General features: G+C 46.5%; 5 protein-coding genes across 5 annotated transcripts; 2 read left to right on the top strand and 3 right to left on the bottom strand.

Annotated features, from left to right (window-relative positions):
* Positions 1 to 965: 965 nt before the first annotated feature.
* Positions 966 to 2,974, bottom strand: F4817DRAFT_66712 (tubulin nucleotide-binding domain-like protein). The gene is made up of 3 exons (XM_049307740.1): positions 2,165 to 2,974; positions 1,468 to 2,111; positions 966 to 1,385 (listed from the first exon to the last, which is right to left on the bottom strand). The coding sequence occupies exons 1-3, from the start codon at positions 2,876 to 2,878 to the stop codon at positions 1,115 to 1,117; spliced, it is 1,629 nt and encodes a 542-aa protein (XP_049160230.1). The 5' UTR covers positions 2,879 to 2,974; the 3' UTR covers positions 966 to 1,114.
* Positions 2,975 to 3,094: 120 nt separating this feature from the next.
* F4817DRAFT_334092 (uncharacterized protein) lies at positions 3,095 to 4,319 on the top strand. Its single transcript, XM_049302854.1, has 2 exons — positions 3,095 to 3,409; positions 3,486 to 4,319. Exons 1-2 carry the CDS (start codon positions 3,250 to 3,252, stop codon positions 3,941 to 3,943), a joined length of 618 nt encoding a protein of 205 aa, XP_049160229.1. The 5' UTR covers positions 3,095 to 3,249; the 3' UTR covers positions 3,944 to 4,319.
* Positions 4,320 to 15,041: 10,722 nt separating this feature from the next.
* F4817DRAFT_334077 (Ste12-like transcription factor) lies at positions 15,042 to 18,081 on the top strand. Its single transcript, XM_049302853.1, has 4 exons — positions 15,042 to 15,247; positions 15,314 to 16,907; positions 16,974 to 17,057; positions 17,251 to 18,081. The coding sequence occupies exons 1-4, from the start codon at positions 15,121 to 15,123 to the stop codon at positions 17,528 to 17,530; spliced, it is 2,085 nt and encodes a 694-aa protein (XP_049160228.1). The 5' UTR covers positions 15,042 to 15,120; the 3' UTR covers positions 17,531 to 18,081.
* A 620-nt stretch (positions 18,082 to 18,701) lies between these two features.
* Positions 18,702 to 19,470, bottom strand: F4817DRAFT_66594 (uncharacterized protein). Its single transcript, XM_049307739.1, has one exon. The coding sequence runs from the start codon at positions 19,329 to 19,331 to the stop codon at positions 18,846 to 18,848; it is 486 nt and encodes a 161-aa protein (XP_049160227.1). The 5' UTR covers positions 19,332 to 19,470; the 3' UTR covers positions 18,702 to 18,845.
* Positions 19,471 to 20,564, bottom strand: F4817DRAFT_66593 (uncharacterized protein). Its single transcript, XM_049307738.1, has one exon. The coding sequence runs from the start codon at positions 20,522 to 20,524 to the stop codon at positions 19,610 to 19,612; it is 915 nt and encodes a 304-aa protein (XP_049160226.1). The 5' UTR covers positions 20,525 to 20,564; the 3' UTR covers positions 19,471 to 19,609.
* Positions 20,565 to 20,689: the final 125 nt, after the last annotated feature.

The raw sequence follows: 20,689 nt of genomic DNA, 5'->3' as shown, positions 1-20,689 counted from the left end.
CTGCCGGGATGAATAGGATATATTGTCGTAGATAAATGACATCTAAGCATCAGATTCCACCTAGACGGTCTACGAGCGTATATACTAGTATAGTAGTAAACGCCCATTATTCATAATCCCCCTTCCTACTTCGTGGGTAGGTACCTAGGTACCTAAGGTACGTCCAAGTCCTAGGCTAGAGCAACAAAACTCGGGGTCTTCGGACTAGGTCTCGCGTATATTATCTGTCTCTTAGCTCTTTGCCACAGGCGGGCAGAACGCAACGAGCACCTAATCTGCCTCGTGACGTCCCTACATGCCGCTTACGCGTTACATCGCATGTCTAGCACGAGTGGGTCTATAGCTGTGCTTCAGCGCAGAGCGGTGGCCGTGGCCGTCAAGCGGATTGACCGGTTTCGGGTTCGTCGGGATGTGGCCCAGTGGGTAGGTGGTAGTAGCGGATCGTAAAGGATGCCGACGATCGGGCCGTATCGGTAACGTGCGTATGGCTTTTTTTCGGCCCGTGGGTGTGGCTGGTGGGAGGCAGGGAGGGAAGGAGGGATTATGCGGTGAGCGTTTACTATGTGAGAGGTCCTCTAGACAAGGATGGTCCGTGTGGATGTGAATGTGAATATGAATGTGAGTGTGTATGTATGTGCAATCTCGTTGCTAATGAAGCAAGCAGTCGCTTAGATGATGCGTGACATCGGATGGGCATATTCCGACGAAAGAGCCCAATAGGAGCGTTAACGGCTAAGAAATCGTCTTTGCTTCTAGATGCCTTGGATTCGAGGCAAAGCTCTGGTAGTAACGTATAAGCGTCACTGTAGGTGTCCATCAAACTGCTGTTAAATTGGATCTGTGCAACGTGATCGCTTCTTCGAAGAGGGTGGCACGACAATGCAACTCAGGCTTTCGATACCGGTGGCTACCTGTCCAGGTGGGACGGGAATGGTCCCCGAGCTCCGCTTGTGTGGGTAAGAGGAGGAGAGAGTATACCTAGCTGATATTGGTGTAGAGAAGTGTAAAGAAATGCTGAGACGGGCTTCTCGGATCCAGGAAGTTACAGGTTTTCGGTTGTATTGTAAAACGAGGCCGTTCTCTTTTCCACAACTAATGGTGGGAGACTGAGTTTTCACTCATCATCATCGTCATCGCTATCACTAGACCAACCCTCCTTGTAGCTGTCGGCGATCTCAGCAAGTTCGTTACCTATCGTCTCACGATCTTCTAGACCGATGGAGCGGATAACAGCACTGCGTAAAGCTTTCACTTTATCCGTGACGGTTGAATCCGTAGACAAAGCCGTCTGGATAGATACGCGATCTTTCATTGGATGGCCATTGCTATCCCGAAAAATCTTAGGGTAGCTGTCAATGATTGGGAAAGCAACTAACGACCGATAGCTGTGACACTGGTTAGCCTCAGAAGAAAAAAATGTTTTCAAGGACGATTCAAGGGGGCTTGTTATCGACCGGCTAGACCTACTTGTGGACTTTCGAACGACGTCGCATGCCATACATGTCCCTCATCTCCAGTTCATCGTCGCGATTGGCTGGCTCTAGGCTCTCTGGCCCTCTATCAGCTAGAATTTGGCTGAAAATACGCCGTCGCCGCCGTCTCCTATAATCCTGGTTAAGATTGAGGTCCTGAGGAGAGGATAAGTCTATGTCCAGAGTTGCGGTCCCTTTCTGCGAGCCGGACTCGGAGTCAGCATCGTGATCTATGCTGGCGCCGTATAAGTTTCGCATACGTTCATCCCGTCCGTTCATGGCATCGGCGCTTCCGTTTACGCCGTTTGTACCATTCCCATTCTGTTGAGACTTTTGTGGCTCAAATATACTCATCTCTAGGTTCGCGATAGTTTGCTTTCCAAATACGTTGAGAAGGTCAGCAATATTTCCAAGATTGCTTGAATAGACGCGATCAGAGGTCTTCAAGCGTGTGCACAGAGTTGTGCTCTCCAAAGCTGCGGCGAACAAAGCAGTTATATGCCAGGTTGATGTAGGGTCCAGCCGCACAGATAGGGGTAGAGGGGTCTCCGGTAGCGCAAGTGGGATGATTAGAGATGCCTGTGAGTTAAATTCCGCAAGAGCTCGCGCTTTGTTGGCAAGCTTTAGTAATCTCTTTTCCTAGTTAAGTATAAGTGATGAACGGCAGCATAAGTGTTGAAGTAGAGACATACTCTTGATAAACCTCTATTAGGCTCTTGAGCCCCTAAAACCCAAATAGGGGTTTTACCATATTCATCCCGAAGCCGCTCCATATACTTGGCCGCAAACCCAGCCCAGGCATCATCGATACCTGTCATGACCTGGAGGCCTTGCATCTGATCAGCCTCCTCAACGAAGGAGCGTAGATCTCGGTCTAAAAGGTCGTGCTCCTTATCTAGCGTAGCAAAAAGCTCTTCCCCCATATGCCACTTTTCAAAAGGCATGACGGTCGAGTTGAGCTCGTATTCGCTCAACTGGATAATAGACTTAGGGTGGAAGAAGACACGGTTGAAGTCAGACCAATACCTAACTGTACTCGTGGTAAGTTCTGGCGGTGCTTGACCAGCTTCAAGGCTCTGTTGATATGAACTCGCCTCTATGGGCTGTTGTCTTTGCACTATCGTCTGGCCAGACCATAGACTATTCGAGGCTGCATCATTGTCGATATCATATAGAGCATTGATCTTCCGTAAGGTTCCAAAGCCTCCTTTTAGGTCATAGATGACTGTCCTAGGCGTATATGTCTCAGAGCCATCAGAGCCGATGCCCGGTCTGAAGTGGACGTCATGATCAATAGGTGACTCCTCGTCAGCGCCATATGTGAAGTATGATTCCTGAGCATTCCAGAAATGGGTTGCTAGATAGTTGCTCTGCTGGCCGAGTTGCAAGGTAATGATCTCACGCATCGTAGAAAGACGCGATTTACCTACGCAGATAATTTAGGTAGAGAAGAGCCTAAGACTGGAAGAGTATCTAAGGATGTATACAATGAGATGTTTTATGCAATATTCATAAGATGTAGGTAGATAAGATAAATCTTTAAGGCCGTTAATTGCCGCCGATAAAGTTTCATGTCCTTATCGCAACTGACGTATCTGCATAATTTATAGTTTCAGAGTTTAGGTATTTACCTTAGGTACATAATTCAACCGACCCATTTCAAAAATTACGCAGCTCTTCCATCATTCTCCAAATAATTCGTATATATCGGTATACTAGATTACTTACTACATATATTACCAGACCAGTGCCATAGGTACCTAACATACTATCAACAATGTCCCTAGCTCAGGAGTGGGAATCCTTCAAGACACCTCCCGCCAAGGAGGTAGCACCAGTTCCGCAAGTCGGCTCTCCAGCTCCCGTACATCCCAACCTCGCCCTCCCAACGGACAAACCCACCGTTATCGTCTTCCTACGCCATTGTGGTTGTCCATGTAAGCCATAGGCCACACCCGAGATCCTAGAAGCCGTCATCATACGCATACATCTAACCGTGTAAACTCCTCATAGTCGCAGAAAAGGCCTTCAAGAACCTAACCTCGACATCGACGCAATACAAAGACGTGCACTTCATCGCGGTCTCGCATTCCTCGCCCGAGGCTACGGAGCGCTGGGTCATTGAGGTCGGCGGCAACTGGGAGGTGCAGGTGGTCGTCGACTACGAGCGAGAGCTGTACGCGCAGTGGGGTCTGGGCATCGGGACGACGTGGCAGATCATGGGCCCCATGTCCCTGTACAAGACATTCCGTCTGGGCAAGGACGAGAACATATGGAACCGCGCCACCGAGAGCGGCAACAGGTGGCAGACTAGCGGCGCTTTCGCCCTCGATCAGGATGGTATCGTGAAGTACAGCAGGGTCGCTGCGTCCTCCAGTGAGCTCCCGGATCTGGAGGCCGCCCTGACGAGTCTTGGTGTAAAGGTCAAGCCGAAACCGCCGCCGGAGCCGAGGACGGACGGGTTCTTGTAAGCGGGAAGCTAGGCATGATTCCCGCGAGGAAGATAGTGTCCTACGTCCGGCAGTCTAGGGCTGGGGTGTATTGGATGCTTGCTATGGGCAATACTACGAGTTGTTGTTAATAAGAGATAGATTGCGTTTTGCGTGTGGTAGAATGGTTTATGTGGCTTCTTGATATACCATAAGTTCTAAGACTGGAATTAATGATCATGAATAATGCGATAAGAATAACTTTATTTGATACTTGTTCATCACCGGGTTCACTTCAATGTTGTTAAAGATTGCAATCTAGCTTTCTGGATCAGTCTTGTAATTACAAATATAGTATTACAGTCAAGTCTCCTGCTGGTTTGTAGGTTAGTATTGTTAGTAACAGACTTATAGCTGCAGTTATAATCAGCTTAGACACATCAATGTAAGATAGTTCACGAGTAAAAATATCAACAATCTACAAGTGAGATGGTATGTATTCACAAATATCAACGATTTCGACTCGATACATAGGTAGATATTTAGATGCCAACGCGTTACCTACTTAGGCATCCCGACACATCTCCGAATGTGTCGGTTGTTCGCTTTGTTAGTAGATGCTACGTGTTATTTATATGGCTTATAATCTAAGGTTAAACTTATTATACTTAACTACCCCATAACGGGAGATACCGGCTGAGCTTTGACTCTATCTGTGATTTAAGCTTAAGATTTGGTGCCTGTTTCGTCATCCCGACGACTCATAATCGACTCACAAACCAATTCCTTGGCACCGCATAGTCCCATGTGAAGGTGAATACACAACGTCCTGCTGCCCTTGGCGCGCAAGCGCATTACGCAGGAGAGTCAAGAGTCAACAGTTTATTGATTCCTCATATACCTCATAGCCGTTATGACGTTAATATTAAGTTTCTCTTCAGGTTTACCATATTAGTAAAGCTAGAATAAGAAGAGCTAATAGAGGTAATTATAGTAGATCCTAATCTTTTAGGGGTAAGGCTGACATATATGATTCATAATAGTCTTTCTACATATAAGTCAATATCATGAAGCCTTGCGAGAGGCTACCCGGTAAGCAGCTCAGATGCCTGAGCTTTACACGAGCTTTAACCTTCTACCTATTAACGCTTCACGCTTACCGGAGCCAAATACTACTTAAATGACCCTCGAATAGACCTTACTACTTTCGTCGTGTCGTTGCGAGGAAAGACCATTAAAAAAAAATAAGAAACGACAAGTAATAAAAGGCAATATCCAGAGGCTAACCTTCAACAATACATCATAAAATAACAAGACACTACCATCTATATGGTTCTTCGATATGTAAATGCATATTAAACTTCGAGGCTAAGCCACACCATGATTTACACTTTCATCAATAAACCTACCAAAGTAAGTTTAGAGAAAATGGGGTAACAGAAAAGGAGAAACACACTCACCAGGACTTCTACACACAATCGTTCCCATCGACAGAGATATTCTGGATCCCCTATTATGCGCTGGGTTATCTTAGTGTAATGATCAATGTCGTAAGCTAGATAGACTACATGCCTTGTGGAAGTAAACAATGCCGTTAATAGCCTCAAAGTATAATACGAGTTACTCTCTCGCCATGAGGCTCTTGCGTCATTAAATGAATTTAGATTTGGTTCCTATTGGCGCTGTTAGTATCTCGCTAGATGGCTCACTTGAGGCTATGCACTTACCCGTCATTAGGACAATATCATCGAAGTTGAAAGACACGATAGTGCTAATAATAGGTACCGGTAAACAACAAGAAATTACTTTAATAGTCGCCAACAAGAACGCCGTCAGGATTTAATCTGTTATATTATCGTAGCTATAAACAAATACATATTCTCGTGATCATCTGACTTGATAATTAGAGCCTTCATGACTCTAATATTATTCTTGCGGAACTCAACGAACCTATAAGCAATGGTTTATGTAGAGAACACCTACCACAAGGAGTTAAAACCCGCCTAGCTCGATCCTCAGATCCGATCGGAACATGCCATGTGGTTTTCTGGTGCCGTCTACGACGCCAGTCAATCCGCGATCGTGAAATACTACCGACGGACCCGGGTTGTGTAAAGAACAAAACAAAAATTTTCCGCTCGAAATAATATCCATAGGGCGAGACTGTGCTCGATATAGTAGCTGCTAAGTTGTCAATGTTCCTCCAGCTGCGTTTTATGGAATAGTCTTTCAGCCGTCAAGGCTGAGGATCTATTCCTTCGCTCTTTATTAGGCGGGTCTTCCACGTGCCTCGCCGACGGAAGAGGTTCGCCTTCTAAATCGGTCAATAACTTCATCTTTCTATTAGATCCTCCACTCGGCACAAATCAGATCAATCTTTGCAGTGGCGGAGCTGGGTATCACGGCACAGAAATTTAGGTTTGTGGCGTTCATGATCTCCAATGGCACATGCTCTAGATATTCCGTCTAGTCTGGACCCCGATCCGATCCCGAAATAGCATCCTTAGTCTGGACATTCGCATATACGGGGCTAGTGATACCCAACTCTCCGGGTTGAGCTTACTATTGGAAGGATTCGACCTTTTGTTTGCGCCTGCATAGAGCATCAAGTAATGATGCGGCGAGGGGCTGGTCTTCGCAACTTTCGGCCCGGACAGAGACATTCATGATCTGCGAAGATATCGCCATTAGTTGGCATATCGTTGAACCCTGGTCCCCGTCAAGAACGCTTCTGGACGTTTTAACGTTTATGCCGCAGTGGACTGCCAAGCAGAACATTCAGGGTTCGCGCAAGGCGAGAGCCAAGCAGCCCCCCGTGACGAGTTTCAAAAGACGATCTCTCCCTGTCGACGGGGCCGGCAGAGTCCCGGTTAGCTTATTCGACGACTCAACCACGGATCAGTCTGGACTCGAGAGGTCTTCGAGATCCCTAGACGACATAATTCGTGAATGTGTAGCAACACTCGCCTATGGGTGCCTGGAACTGCCAGTAAGCACAGAGAACTATAGCTCCTAAGTTTCATATATGACTTTGAATTAAAGTAGTGGCGCTTATGGGATCTGGAGAGGGGGATGAGTAGTAGTACGGCGGATAACTGGACGGGTGTGGGTGGTTGCGATCCTACAAGTCATAGCTCGGGCATATGACGACGTTGAAGATGCGAATTGTCTGTCGGTCAGATGGGATTGTACATAGTATGGTGGACGCTATAATTACCTAGCGCCCATACTTCGATATGGTCGGCGCCAGGTAACTGTAGAGTAGACTTTTAAGAAGGCTGAAACAGGAATCACTTGGCTGCCAGCGTTTCAGAAATAAACGTTGGCAGGGGAGCTTAAACCAAATGCACCAACGACCCACGAGGAATGTCACTTTGGCAGCTCAATAGCGTCGTATTGTAGGCAGGGGCTCGTAATTCAGAACTCTCTGATTGCAGATAAAATACATGGCTGGTGACGATTGGGGAAGGTGTAAAATGTCCGAAGAAATGAAACAAGTAGATCTCTGGGGAGCCAAGAGGCTAACCAGTCTTGCTAGTAGAGGCCATCACGACTTCGAAGGAAAGTAAAGCCGAGTTATGAAACAGACAGACAAACAAACCATCATGATAGCAGCTTTCATCGGTATACCGAGGTCTTCAACCGATGTAAAGCTCGTGAGATTTTGAGGTATATAGAAATCCGTAGTTCATATTTGCTGGTAGATGACGAAAGCTTAAGGGTCCATGGTAGTGTAGTGTACGTGCGCGCTGCTAACATCCGTGATCGTGCTTCACTAAATTAATTTCAATCCCGCAACTCTTGTGCCACTATGCGTCTTGCCGCCAACGTGACATCTAGGACTCCGAATAACTCGCCGGATAGGCTGGAGCTAACGACAGTGGCATGTACGCACGCGCCCAAAGCGCGCATTACTCCGGCGATGGGTACGGATTATAGGCGGCATGATACCGCAGTAGTAGTGGGAATTCGGCGGGTCATCATTTCTAAATCGATCGACCTGGGCCGCGATGGAGAGCTGGTGTGATGATGGGCTTGGGTAGCACGGGCAACCCTATGCTGGGCTGCAAAAATCTCATCGCATTTCATAATTCTATGCCCATTCTGGAAGAACTTGTGACAAGCTATGCCTGTTTCACGTACTTGGCTAAAGAGAGCAGAAGGGCCTACCCTTAGACAACCCACATCCCAAGGCCGATGGTGCCTGTTTCAGAGAGTCGTGGGCGGGGTCCAAGAGGGCTGACCGCATAGCGAGAATGCAAGGTACCCGGGGGTGCTCGAGGCTGGGGGTCTTGAAGATTGATAGCTGTACATAGTAGTTGGCTTTGGCTTTTGTGAGGAGTATGAAAGGATTCGCCCGGTGCTTTGTCTACCGCAATGTTCATGCAACTATTCAGGCACACCAATGAGATCATCCATCCCGCCTTACGTCCTGTGATTCGGTAGAATATCGAGCATAGACATGATAGTTGAGTACGACCACAACGGCAACACCTCGAGATGTTTCAACAACGTTCGTTATGTCGAGTCCATCGTGTTTCAGAATGGCTGCTGCAGCTTGCAGTACTATGTAGATCCAGTAGAGAGAATGTACGAAGTACTGGTCACATCTTGGTATCGAGATCGCTAATTCTTAAACTAACTTAGACTAAGCAAGGCGTTCCTGGATCCGAAGCCACAGCTGGATTGGCTTCTCGTATTGGATTACTTAAATTAATGGTTCATTGATAGGTCGCCTGTATGTACTCACATGTGCATGTGGGGGTCAGGAATAAGAAAAAGGTGGCTTACGAAGCTTGGTCGAGTTCAAGTTTATGGTAGCTCGAAATTACCTTGGGTACATCATTTAGGTAGTATATACATGTACATCTTGCGCATAATATTGCCAGTTTTAGGTAGCCTTAGGTAAGAGCAATTGCCCTACATACCTTATAGTAGGCGCGGTGCTTGCCGCTCTCGATAAACCGATAAAGCCGTACATAGTGTTAGCTTCATAATGACCCGCAGCATAGTCTTTTTTGGACCATCTGACTGGCGTCAGTCTCTCACCACAACCCAATCAATTATAGTATACCCATCCTCTGACGTGCTTACTTGCTTTCTTCCCGTCCTCCCCCCCCTCAGAGGCGAAAACTAAGAATAAACTTGGTCTGTCTTTGCAATCATTAACGGAAGGGCAGAGCCGCCAGTTTGCGAATGCCCTAATGCTTGTCCATTCGCTAGACCCACCGCTTACCGAAATGCCGCCATCCACCTTCTATCTCTAGCCAGCGGATATAATGCCAAGAACTCGGACGGCACAAGATCTATGGTTCAGATATGATAAAGATTTCTATTTATGTCGTGGCTGCGGCCGCGGCCAACGGCAGCAAACAGTATGTACCTAAAGAATCTGAAGGAGCCAATCAACCACCTGAAGAGCTCTCTCCTCACGCTCCCCCAACACCTCAAGCGATACGCAAGTTCAAGTCAGCTTCTCAGCCACATCATTGGTTCATGGCGTAGTATCTGACCAGTACAGAAGCCATACGCCAATGCAGGAACAAGCTTGACCAAGTTTGAAACAAAGCATTTAACTAGTGAATCCATCTAGATAGAATATACGAATTACGTATGTTTTAGATCACGGTAAATGCTCCCATCCACTGGTTCGGGGCATATGGTAGAGAATTCAACCCAATATCCCCGCCTAGTAGTCTCCGCCTAGTACTTCGTCATGCTTTGCCCTGGCTATAACCGTGGCTATAGGTATTACCAGCCGCCGTAGTTGATCAGTGATATACTTAAATAACGAAACGTACGCCTTTTACTTAAGATATAGGCTGGGGTGATCTGGGATAAGCTTTGCCGTCCGTACAACTGGGTTAGCTTGGTTCTTGGCAGTGCTATATAAAGCTATTTTCACTAATAGGTGGCGTTTTAGGGAGGTGGATGTCTCTAGGGAAGACATCTCTGGTAAAAGGATCACCTTCACGTGCGAGATGCCTAATGCAGTAGTAAGCTTTTGTTCGCTCTCATGTTTGCCGATGGGCACGCCACGCCCATTTGGGATTCGCAGTTCGTTGTGCACGCTCCCAGAATCCCACCGTTGCTTTGCAGCTTATAATGAAATTGCGGAGGAGTTGTGCAGCTTGCGGCGAAGTTACCTGTGAGCTTTCCTCGTAGAAAAGTAAGCTCATCCATAAGGTACAAGCGTCCTAAAATACCCTTTTTGGTTTGTTTAAACTGACGTGTACGTTTGTTTGGGTGGTTAAAATCCTGATGTACAACGTTAGCTTGCGTCGTAGGAAGACTAAAAAATTATGATGGTGAGTCGGCATAAGATAATGGGAAGCTTTTAGCATCGCAAGGGTAGCGGGTCGATCAAACGACTAGGAGATGCGGCATAGGATGTCGTCATGTAGCTAATAGTAAGTTTAGGACGGGTTGAATTTTCATAAGTGTGGCCGTTTTATGTTTTGGATTATGCTGACCACGACTATCAAACCAAGCCTACCTATCCATTAAGTCGCCTCACATGATCCGTACATACCTACGTGTATCTGATCTGATAAGTTAATTTAGTAGGTAGAGAAAGGTCCACTGTCTATGTGTTACCCCCTCTCTCTCTTTCGTTAGTACTAAGGGATCCAAGCGGGAAAGGGATCAAGTTTTGAAGTGTGATTGCACGGTATCCCTTAGAGAGAGCTTGGATTTGACGCTCATAGTACTACATACGAAGAGAAAATGACTTAGACTACGAGGATAGTCCCATCTGAACATACTACCTCTAAGAGTCTCAGAAAAACATCCTAGTTATGATAACCATATCGCTGGATTTTTGCCGTTCTTGATTCTAGGTTCTGTAGGGTAGCGTAAAACCAGGGGGACCCCTCCACGGACCATGGGAGCCGGCGGGCATGACCTGTCCGGAAATCTAGAGAATGTAAGTAGGCTGATGGGTCCTTTTACCGATGGAATGGGTTTACAGGCCTGCCTTTCATGGACGATTATGTCTTCTGGTATCATTGCAAAGAGAATATAATATATCTCGATAGGCTTGCAATACGACAGAGGAGCATGGACACGACTGTAACAACCTTCTGGTTAATAGGCCTATGATCTTTTGTATGCCATGTTGTGCATGAATGAGTGTGGGGGAATTAGTTCCCTGTAGTCGTCTTGGAAGCTTCGTACTTCCCATCTTCGCCTCTCAACTAGTCGTTCAATGATAGACCAGAGGTTGGTTGGTCGTCGTCGAATAGAGTAGGGTAGAGGAGGCAAATGCTGATTGGACCGGATCGATGCAACTACTCACGAGAAGGTGGGATAATGGATGAATAAGATACAAGGAAAGATTAGCGCCGATATCTGGTATCAAGTATTTTCTGAAGCAATGCGCCAGGCGTGTTTCAGACTTACAGGGAAACCACAGGGGAATGGAGAGAAGTTCGCAGGGATTGAGGGATCAGCGTGCCAATGACAGGTACCCTTTCGTAGTATGGTACCATCCAGCGTCTTTCCCTCTTGGCATCTATTGGCAGGGGAAGCTTGAATACAATGTACATAGATGATGGATTGTGCAGGTGCGTGCCTAATACCCCATACCAGCGTAGTACCTGCAGTAAACACCTTAGTAAAGTGAAGTAGCTTCCCTAATGCAATTATGTGTACTTATCGGTTAATAGAGCAAACCGAGCAAGCGAGTGGAAAGAGGTAATAATAAAAAATCATGCTAAGTACATTTACATTTTCTTGGCCTAAAGCAGCAATTAAAATGGCCAATTCGCTAAGGACGCCATTAAGACATTGTCCAAGTATTATTAGGTTCCCAGGTTAGAGTCGATTTTCCGGTTTGTCAACGATTCCTAATTACCAAAAAGCACATACCTATTTGAGAAATTTACCATCGGGGGCTCCAGTACTTTAGTACTTCTTAGAATATCTATGTACTATGTAATTGAACAATACGCAACTGATATCCCAATAAGCGATGATAAATCCTTTTCTCACCCCTCTTCCCCTGTCGTCTAACCTTGTTCCTGTCATCCGCGATGTACTAGCATACGGAGATTACATGCTGACCCATACATAGCCCTAATTGGATTCTAACTGTGAGCTGTCTAAGACTTTAGACCGTGGACGAATAGCTAGGGCAGCACAGCAAAGCAGCAAAGATGACAGACTAACAAATTCAAAGACAACAGTTAAGTAGGATCGGGACTGTCTTATAGCATTCTTTGTCGTCTTGTCGCATACCTGCTTCTTACGGTATGCAAATGACATACCACTAAACTACTCTACGCGAAGGAACTTCAATACGCGTAGAAGAAGGGAACGTTAATATATTAAGCCGCGTACGAAATCGTGAATGTGCCGCATTCTGCTTATAACTCGATAAAGTATGGTAGGATGTCATGTCACTCTGCTATCACTGGAGTAGACTTGTGATACTCGCCGCCTTAACTTTGTCGAACCCCTATTCGCTTAGACCATATAAGTTGATGGCACAAATGGAAGGACCTGTTTTTAACGTATGTTGCGTGTTACTTTGCCGTCTACTTAGTTATTTTTATTGTATCATTTAACATTGCTCAAAAATACTTATAGAATATTATGGATGAGCTCATCCATCTGGGTACACTAGTGAAGATAGTTGATGAGGATGATGATGGCATGTGTTTAAATGGTCATCAAGTTGTCAAAACAAACCCCTATACAAATATGGGATAGAAGCAAGAAACGTGCTAGGTAGGTCAGGTCAATGCAAACCCAGTGGACTAGCGAATATATGCATACATGATCCATTACTAGAATAATTTAGGTACCCCGAGCATGGATAGTGGGTAGAAGAAGGACCGTGAGCTAAGTCCACGTAAAATATCCTTGTAATTTGATTTCAAGGTAGTACTCGCCCGTCTATCTACACCTAAGAACCCCTGGTCTCTGTGGATAACAGAAGATATTCCCCGAATGAAGACTTTGAGCGAGGCGAGAGAGGTCGCACGGGATCGACGTGCCCTCATTCTGTAATAGATGTCGTTGATGGGGTAAAACAAGACGCTTTGTCCACCGGAATATACCTACACACGATACGACATCAGTATCGATACACGAATAGAAAAAGAAAGTTTCTTAAGCATATCGATAGATTCTGTTAAGACTCACAGGATAATATGCCGAAAAAGGGGGAGATCCTTGACGAGAAAATACTTATATAGTAGGTAGGGCTGGGTCAAGCTACTGCACTTAAGATTGCTTCCTCTCCACGCCGTGGCCGTAAAGGGGCATGAGTTAGAACCCGACGTATTACGAAATAACAACTATTATAGTAGATACTGATTATATAGTATATTAGTACGCGACGCTGGAATTAATGAAGACGGACCCGAAAATAAGCAAGTATTACATACATACGGCGCACACGGTGAACTTGCCTACCTAGGCACCTAAGCCCTAAGACCTCCTTAGATATATCTACCATCTATGTAGGTACCTAGTAGATCTACATCATACATACATGCATACATATGTAGTAGCTGGCCTGACAGTTGTGGTTCACCCGCGATTTAGATCCTGATCAGTTGTGCAACCCTCTCTTCTGCGTTGCTAGGGTCTTCATATTAGAATCTATTAGGATCGGGGGGCCTCCTTCGGGACGGACCCTTTTTTCAACTAGCTCACGATGAAGATGAAGCATTATGTCTTGTCTGACGTCCCGTAGAGCTGTAGAGTAGGTACGTGTAGGCACGGGTTGGGGCTCCTACAGGCTTCTCCATGCAGCCACGTTTCTGTGATGAGGGTGTACAGAATAATGAAATATGTATGGGATATGGTAAAGTATGCGCCTCACTATATTTATATATGTATGTATGTGTGTATGTACTTAATGCAGAGGAACGCGCGAGCGGAAAGTACAATACTACAAGTTTACAACTGGCGTTAAAATAAGTTGAAAGTGGGCGCGGAATGTCGTGCCCAATCTCGCTCGCGGATTCCTTGCAGGAAGGGACAGGAAGAGATATTCCCATATCCGGGCAAGCGTATACCTCCTAGGCGAGTACCTTTCCAATCCCGGCTAGCCTAACCTGGTTGGTCCATTTGCATTAGGTATGCCATTCTGAGCACACTTGTCCATATTTTTCTTCTCCGCCGGCTCCACTCTAAATCTCTTCTCTCCTACCCGACTGCATCGGCCAGACCTGGTAGACCTGGCAAGGGCCTGAGTCGACCCCAGCCAGCCGAATTCATTAAACCCCCCGAACTCCTCGCCTGTTTTTCTCTTGACCCTACTTACTTGAGTCCTCTTCGCAAGATCAGTTGTTCTATTCAGAACCCCTCCCTCTCTTTTTTTCTTCTTCTCCCTTTCTCGCCTCACAGTCTTTCGTGTTGCAGGCCATTAACACGCAAACCCCTATTCCTCCTTGGAGAGCCCGCATCCGAAGACGACTTCATTTTCTCTTACTCCGCAACCGCGAGACGTTTTTATTGATTACGAGCGTTTATCCCGACTGTCCGGCACAACCGCAACCCCGTCCCTAAGCTTAGTTTATCGCACCGTTAGAGCTACCATTCAACGTCCGGTCTACCTTGTTTGATCCTCGGAAGCATCTTGTTGATTATTTTATCCATTTCGTCCCTTGACATCAGGGCATTCGCGTCTCCTTATCCTTGTTTCGATAAGCAAGACTTAAAAAAAAATCTAATTCGGATTGTTGCACTTTCCTAATTGGGCCTTGGTGAACTCATCGACAACAACGACGGGAGCACAGTTGCAGGACGTGAGCTGTGAGATATAGTAGTCGCGAACTCATAGCGTTTTGCACAATTATCACCCAGGGCACGGTCTGTGCATATTAGAGGCGAGGGAATTGTATTCTAGGCGCTTGCCAACCTTCTTTTTTGCCGGCTCAACGATCGCCTTAAGGGTAGAGCTTACGTACGACTACTTGCGCTTAGCCATTTGCCAGAGGTAATAACGGCTAGTAAAACCAGAAAATATTGCTCGGGCTGGACTCGGCTTTAAACATACGATATACACCTCAGTAGAGCTATCCAAGGAAGATTAGCTCAGAGGGACAGGCAGTGCCTTGACTCCCACTTATCGATATCCAAACGACTTGAGCGGAAACGACACCACGAATGATCTTCTATTGTTTATAAAAAAAAACTAATCACCTGTTTTCCCCAAGTTATTGGTTGTTACGGTTTTGAACGGCCTGGAAGCTGCCCAGTACATCATGTATTCACAACAAGCGGCGATGGCCGCCACGGCGCCCCAAAAGCCAGAGACTTTCATGCTTAGCACGGAAGCGCAACAAGCATTACCACATGACGCACAAGTGGCCTTGCAACAAGTTGACAATTGTGAGTCTAATTCCTATGCAGTCAAATTATACCTTCCCGCGTTCAATTGCTTACGAATGAGTGAAGTAAAATATTTCCTTATCTCGGCGCCTGTTGACTGGCAGCATGACCAATACATTCGACGTTTCCTATTGCCGACAGGTGAATATGTCTCCTGTGTATTGTGGAATAATCTATTCCATATCTCAGGTACAGACATTGTGCGATGCCTTTCTTTTCGATTCCAGGCCTTCGGCCGTCCAGTGAAGAACTCTAAGAAGTTCGAAGAGGGCATATTTTCTGACCTGCGAAATCTCAAATCAGGAACAGATGCTTCCTTGGAAGAGCCAAAGAGTCCATTTTTAGACTTCCTATACAAGAACAATTGCATTCGAACACAGAAGAAGCAAAAGGTCTTTTACTGGTATAGTGTGCCCCACGACCGGCTTTTCCTCGATGCGCTGGAAAGAGATTTGAAGAGGGAGAAGATGGGTCAGGAGGCTACGACTATGGCTGTTAGTGAACCGGCCCTGTCGTTCCAGTACGACTCTTCGCAATCCCTCTACGAACAATTGACGAAGGCCCAACAAGCCAATTCTTCATCTTTCAACGCCCAGCAAGTTTCTTTTCCTCAATCTCAAGCTCCATCCCCAGTGATGAGGGCAATGGATCCCATGCCTCCCCCGCAAATGATGCCTCAGTCGATGGCCCCTTTAGCGGATGGGATGGATGCCATGGTACAATACAACACGATGGCAACGATGGCCCCCGCTATGCCTCAACATATGCAGCAAATGGTCAAGAGGGAGCCTGACTTCAGCCGTATGCAATACAACCAGAATGGTGTGCCGATGGCTCATAGCCACACGCGCCATGCCTCGATGCCAGCTTATGGTCTTGAATACTCGCCTGCACCCTCGTTTGTTTCGTCACATTACGAGGATTACAGCAACCGAGGCATTTCATTCGAGCCAATTACACCTCCTCAGCAAGCTTTAGCAATGGGAGCCGAGCCGGCCTATATTGCAAACGAGGAGACTGGACTGTACACGGCAATTCCCGATCATCTTAGTGGGTTGAACGGGATGATGCAGTTGCCGCCCTCTAACTTGGCCGGGCCACAGTTTTCGCGTGCTTATGGCGCCAACAATGTCTACTCTGTGATCGAAGGATCGCCGACATACAAGCAGAGAAGACGGCGTTCATCCATCCCCCCTTCAGTATCGGCGATGGCAGCTGCGACTGCTCAAGCGCAGGTAGCTGCTCACCGGCCCTCGGATTTGAGGAGGTCAGTTTCGGCGTCGGTTGGCCCTGTGGCGGAGGGTGACGAGTCTCAGAGCAACTCCCCTCCCGGCCTATCATACAGCAACTCGTCGATATCTCTCACTAACCAGCAACATATGGAAATGTCAAGACATGGTACCCCACTATCGACTGTGGAAGGTAGCCCTGCTCTAAACCCGATGTCTCTCCAGCGACAAGACTTCCCTCAGTTCACTAGCGATGATCTGAGTGGTGACGTGTCGATTCATGAGCAGCGGGTGATGCAGCCTGGAGCGAACGTGGTTCGAAGGGCTCGCTCGGCTACTGTCATGGAGCTGGGACCTTATCCTCAGAAGTCTCATTCGTGCCCAATTCCCACGTGCGGTCGTCTCTTCAAGCGCCTCGAGCACCTGAAGCGGTAAGATCAGATATTTCTTTTTGTTGCTTGCTTGGTGCACCGTTGTGTATCTGACCAAATATCTAGACACGTAAGAACACATACCCAAGAAAGACCCTACATCTGCCCCTATTGTAGCAAGGCGTTCTCTAGATCCGACAACCTAGCACAGTATGACTCCTATTTTCTAGTTTGTTTCATTTGTCAACTTGAAGATCTTGTGATGAGCAACGATGTTTGTGCGATATACCTTCAGAACGAAACCCAGCAATCATTCGAATTAAGTGACAACATAAGCATACATCAACTCATCATGAGGAGCGACAAGTTTAATCGATATGACAGAGACTAATTATTATTATAGACACAAACGCACACATGACCGCGGCGAGGGTGCTGAAGGTGGGCTGACTCTGTCGGGTGAAGAGGAAGAAGATTTCTCTGGCGAGGATCAACTTGGCTCGCTCGAGGAAGCTTCGCCCAACTCGGAGCCAGGGTATATCCCGACCTCGTTAGGTTCTATTGCTACGTCGATGCCTACGTCCAATGGACATTCCGGGAGTGGGATGTCCCAGTCGACCTTTAACCCTTTGCAAACGCTAAGTATGCCCATGACAATGAGCACACCAACAGGAGCGATGTAACCAAGGTTGCGACTTGACGTTTATGGGTGCATTATAATGTGTTATAACTGCCTATATTATATAGCAGTCTTAATCCGGGGTTTAGTGGGTTGGCTTGCATGGTATACTTCATTAGACGTGTGGGATTTCATTTACAAGCGTGGGCTGGACGATTTGAGTTCGGCATTATTCTCATCGGGGAGCGATCTATTTTTGCTCACTTTACGCATGGGGGGTACCATGGTGGAAAAAAAAAGAGCTCAGAAGAAGCATTTGATAGACGGACGGCCGGAAGACTTGAAGGGAAGGGAACAATCGATTCCACAGGATCGCATAGGAGCAATGTTGCTCCCTCGAAAACGGCAGGAAGGCACAGGAAGTCGACAGACCACTACCACTCATGCATTTGTATATATATTCGCTTTCTTCTTTTGTTACTTAGGCTTCGTGGCCGGCTGTAGGGAGCTACGGGGGGATGATACCAAATTTCTTTTCTTTCTTCTAGGGGACCATAGTCGTCGGCTTATTCTTTCGGAGGACTATGAACTGAAGAGGAAGAGGAAGAGGAAGAGGAGAGGGCTTAGTATAAACTTTAAGCTTCAATAAACATTAACATCTAAATACTTACCTTTGTACTTGGTCCTGAACTTGTTTTGGTAGTGATGTAGTTATCCATATACGCCATCCATGAGCATTGCTATGCTATGGAAGTTTGAAGAATCTATACATTATATACTTCTCATATGAAGCATGATCTATAAGTATTTTGGTAAGGTTCTGAGAAGAAGTGGCAACTCTTTATATGTAAACTCAAGTATATGTATATCAACGTAGAATACGCCAATTGGTATAGTTTATGTCTATGCCATATCATTCTCTTTTTGTTCATATATACATAGTGAGGTAGGTTAGTTTTGTATGATATCCCCTGGTCAATCTTGGCCTGGAGAACTTGTCTAAACACGTATAATTGCAGATACAAGGTTCTGAGGTTGCTACGAACGGAACGTCTAACTAGGGTGAATAAGGTGGACAACGATGCTAGTTAGTTATACTATTTCTATCTAATACTTTGATTGTAGGTAGTTAAACTGAAAATTTCACTTCATCTATGGTGGTAATGGTTAATCATACCCACGGCTATTTTCTACATCATCTCTGGGATATTATCTGGTTTCTCGAGGGGGAGGGCAGGTATACAATGGCCGTATGAGTGCTGACTCGCTCTTGTCCTATCCTGTACGCAGAATAGAGGTTGCGTGCGTACTTTCTTGATATCCCCTTATTATCCGGATTTCGACCTAGCATGAATAGGTATGCATGTATGTAACTGGCCTTATGCTTCGCGGGAAATTTCATAGGTAAGATCATTCATAATCTCAAAAATCCGGCCAATGTCGCGGTTCTCGTCGGGTTCCTGGCGCTGAAGCGCATATTTGACAAAGTTTCTGTGTTCTGTTGCGAGCAGACTCAAGACGTATTCAAACTGATCCTTCTCCGAGCCGATTGCGCTGCCGTCGACGCGTAATTTAGTCAGGACCTCCAGTTTCCATGGCAGAAAGTTTTTCTCCCTGGCATCTTGAAGGTAAGGCGGATCTGGAAGTAAATGGTTGCCTTGTCTCTGCGTGGGTCTCTCATGACGCAGCATAACTTCGATAATATCACTATGCATCCGGGCAATCATAAAGCGCATGTTGTCAATATCAGCCCTTAGATTAGTAACATCGTTATTGGTACTCTGGATTGAGTTTTTGACCTGATCACCTATGAATTGTAAGGTGGCATCGATAATCCGATTGCGATCAGGAATATTAGCAGACATATTGCTAATTGTTGCTGCCGTGACTGATTATGGTTGTGAATCGAACAAGTGTATACGGCGTTGAAGTAGTGTAGGTTTGATGGGTGTGGGGACGTGGACACGTCGCCCCGGAGGAATATATATGAGCTGACGCGGAGGGGAATAAGAGTAGGAAGATTGGTGTAGTTTCTTCTGGATGCGCTTATACAATGAGATGTGTTGTAAAACATCTATGTCTCATCTCACAACACATCGCTGGATGAATCTAGGCGAGTCGCTCATCTTTGACACTCATTCTTTCACCTTCGCCTCCTCTTCCCACCGCTTCTACCCCCAGATCTCCTGTCATCTCCTTGGATCTCAGCAATATCCTTCTGGCTTAGTTTCAGCATGCCATTCCTCAGCCTCCCTACCGCGGGAGCATCGACGGCCTTCTCAAACTTTCTAACTCTAGGTTTCCCTTTTGTAGCCGTACTCGTAGGTCGTTCAAGGATGATACCGTTCTCGCGAGCCTCCTTACGCCTCTTGGTCTCGCGCGTCGTCATAGCGGCTACGATGCCTTTCCGATGCGACATGGGCATCTTAGCCTGCTTGAAGATGCTCGACTTGGAGCCGAGCGCTGCTAGCCGCATGTCTGTGGCTAGATGGCGGTTGCGACCCGCATGTTCTATGCTGCCGTTGTTCTGGCCCGACCCGGAGAGGAGGTGTGATTCGGATAATAAACGTTGTAGCGCTAGGTCGTTCTTTAGAAGTGAAGGAGCATCTTCGTCCGCGGCGTTTTTGTGCTTTGTCGCCGGGGTGGAAGAGGAAGCATTTGGGTCTAGAGATGAGGAAGGAACACGCGAGGATAGGTAGGCTTTGCTCTCGCGCTTGGAGAGCGGATCGGTGGAGAGCGCAGGGAGTTTGCTCGTGTGGGTGACTACTTCAACGACCTCGACTGTCGATGAGCTATGTGATATGGACTCTGATTCTAACTCTAATTCCGACTCGGAGTCGGATACGCCGTCCCAAGAGTCCTCAGAGGCATCGTCTGAGTCGGAGCGCAGATCTTCGGGTTCGTCAATTTGTGTTGGTTTTGAGGCGGCAAGTGACGGATCTAACGGCGCAAACTGGGCTTCAAAGTGCTGGCGGAAGATAGCTTGAGCTTCTTCTTGGGATACCAAGGATTCGGGTTTCTGCGCGCGCGACTTGCGTTTGCCGAGCACTGTAGCCATCTTTCTGGATGTTGAAGTTGGAAGAAATATAAAATAAAAATTTAGTGGATCCAAATGATTTAAAGTGTTTAAAACGTTATTCTGAGCATATCTTAAGTAAAGTCATATATCCACCAATCAATGAGCCTAATTGGACTTATTAACTAGTCCTCAACGCTAACGAAG

Source organism: Daldinia loculata (genome assembly GCF_022478755.1).
Source record: "Daldinia loculata strain CBS 113971 unplaced genomic scaffold F4817scaffold_17, whole genome shotgun sequence".
NCBI lineage: Eukaryota > Fungi > Ascomycota > Sordariomycetes > Xylariales > Hypoxylaceae > Daldinia > Daldinia loculata.
Note: the sequence above shows the minus strand (reverse complement) of the source record. Positions and strands in the feature narration are given on the sequence as shown.

Bases quoted from the DNA above. Each gene is read 5' to 3' on its own strand.
- F4817DRAFT_334092 (XM_049302854.1), top strand. From the start codon at position 3,250: ATGTCCCTAGCTCAGGAGTGGGAATCCTTCAAGACACCTCCCGCCAAG. The intron at 3,410-3,485 runs GTAAGCCATAGG...AACTCCTCATAG, and splicing joins ACGCCATTGTGGTTGTCCAT to TCGCAGAAAAGGCCTTCAAG.
- F4817DRAFT_66712 (XM_049307740.1), bottom strand. From the start codon at position 2,878: ATGCGTGAGATCATTACCTTGCAACTCGGCCAGCAGAGCAACTATCTA. The intron at 2,112-2,164 runs GTATGTCTCTAC...ATACTTAACTAG, and splicing joins CTAATAGAGGTTTATCAAGA to GAAAAGAGATTACTAAAGCT. The intron at 1,386-1,467 runs GTAGGTCTAGCC...CCAGTGTCACAG, and splicing joins CGTCGTTCGAAAGTCCACAA to CTATCGGTCGTTAGTTGCTT.
- F4817DRAFT_334077 (XM_049302853.1), top strand. From the start codon at position 15,121: ATGTATTCACAACAAGCGGCGATGGCCGCCACGGCGCCCCAAAAGCCA. The intron at 15,248-15,313 runs GTGAGTCTAATT...GAATGAGTGAAG, and splicing joins CTTGCAACAAGTTGACAATT to TAAAATATTTCCTTATCTCG. The intron at 16,908-16,973 runs GTAAGATCAGAT...CCAAATATCTAG, and splicing joins CGCCTCGAGCACCTGAAGCG to ACACGTAAGAACACATACCC.
- F4817DRAFT_66593 (XM_049307738.1), bottom strand. From the start codon at position 20,524: ATGGCTACAGTGCTCGGCAAACGCAAGTCGCGCGCGCAGAAACCCGAA.
- F4817DRAFT_66594 (XM_049307739.1), bottom strand. From the start codon at position 19,331: ATGTCTGCTAATATTCCTGATCGCAATCGGATTATCGATGCCACCTTA.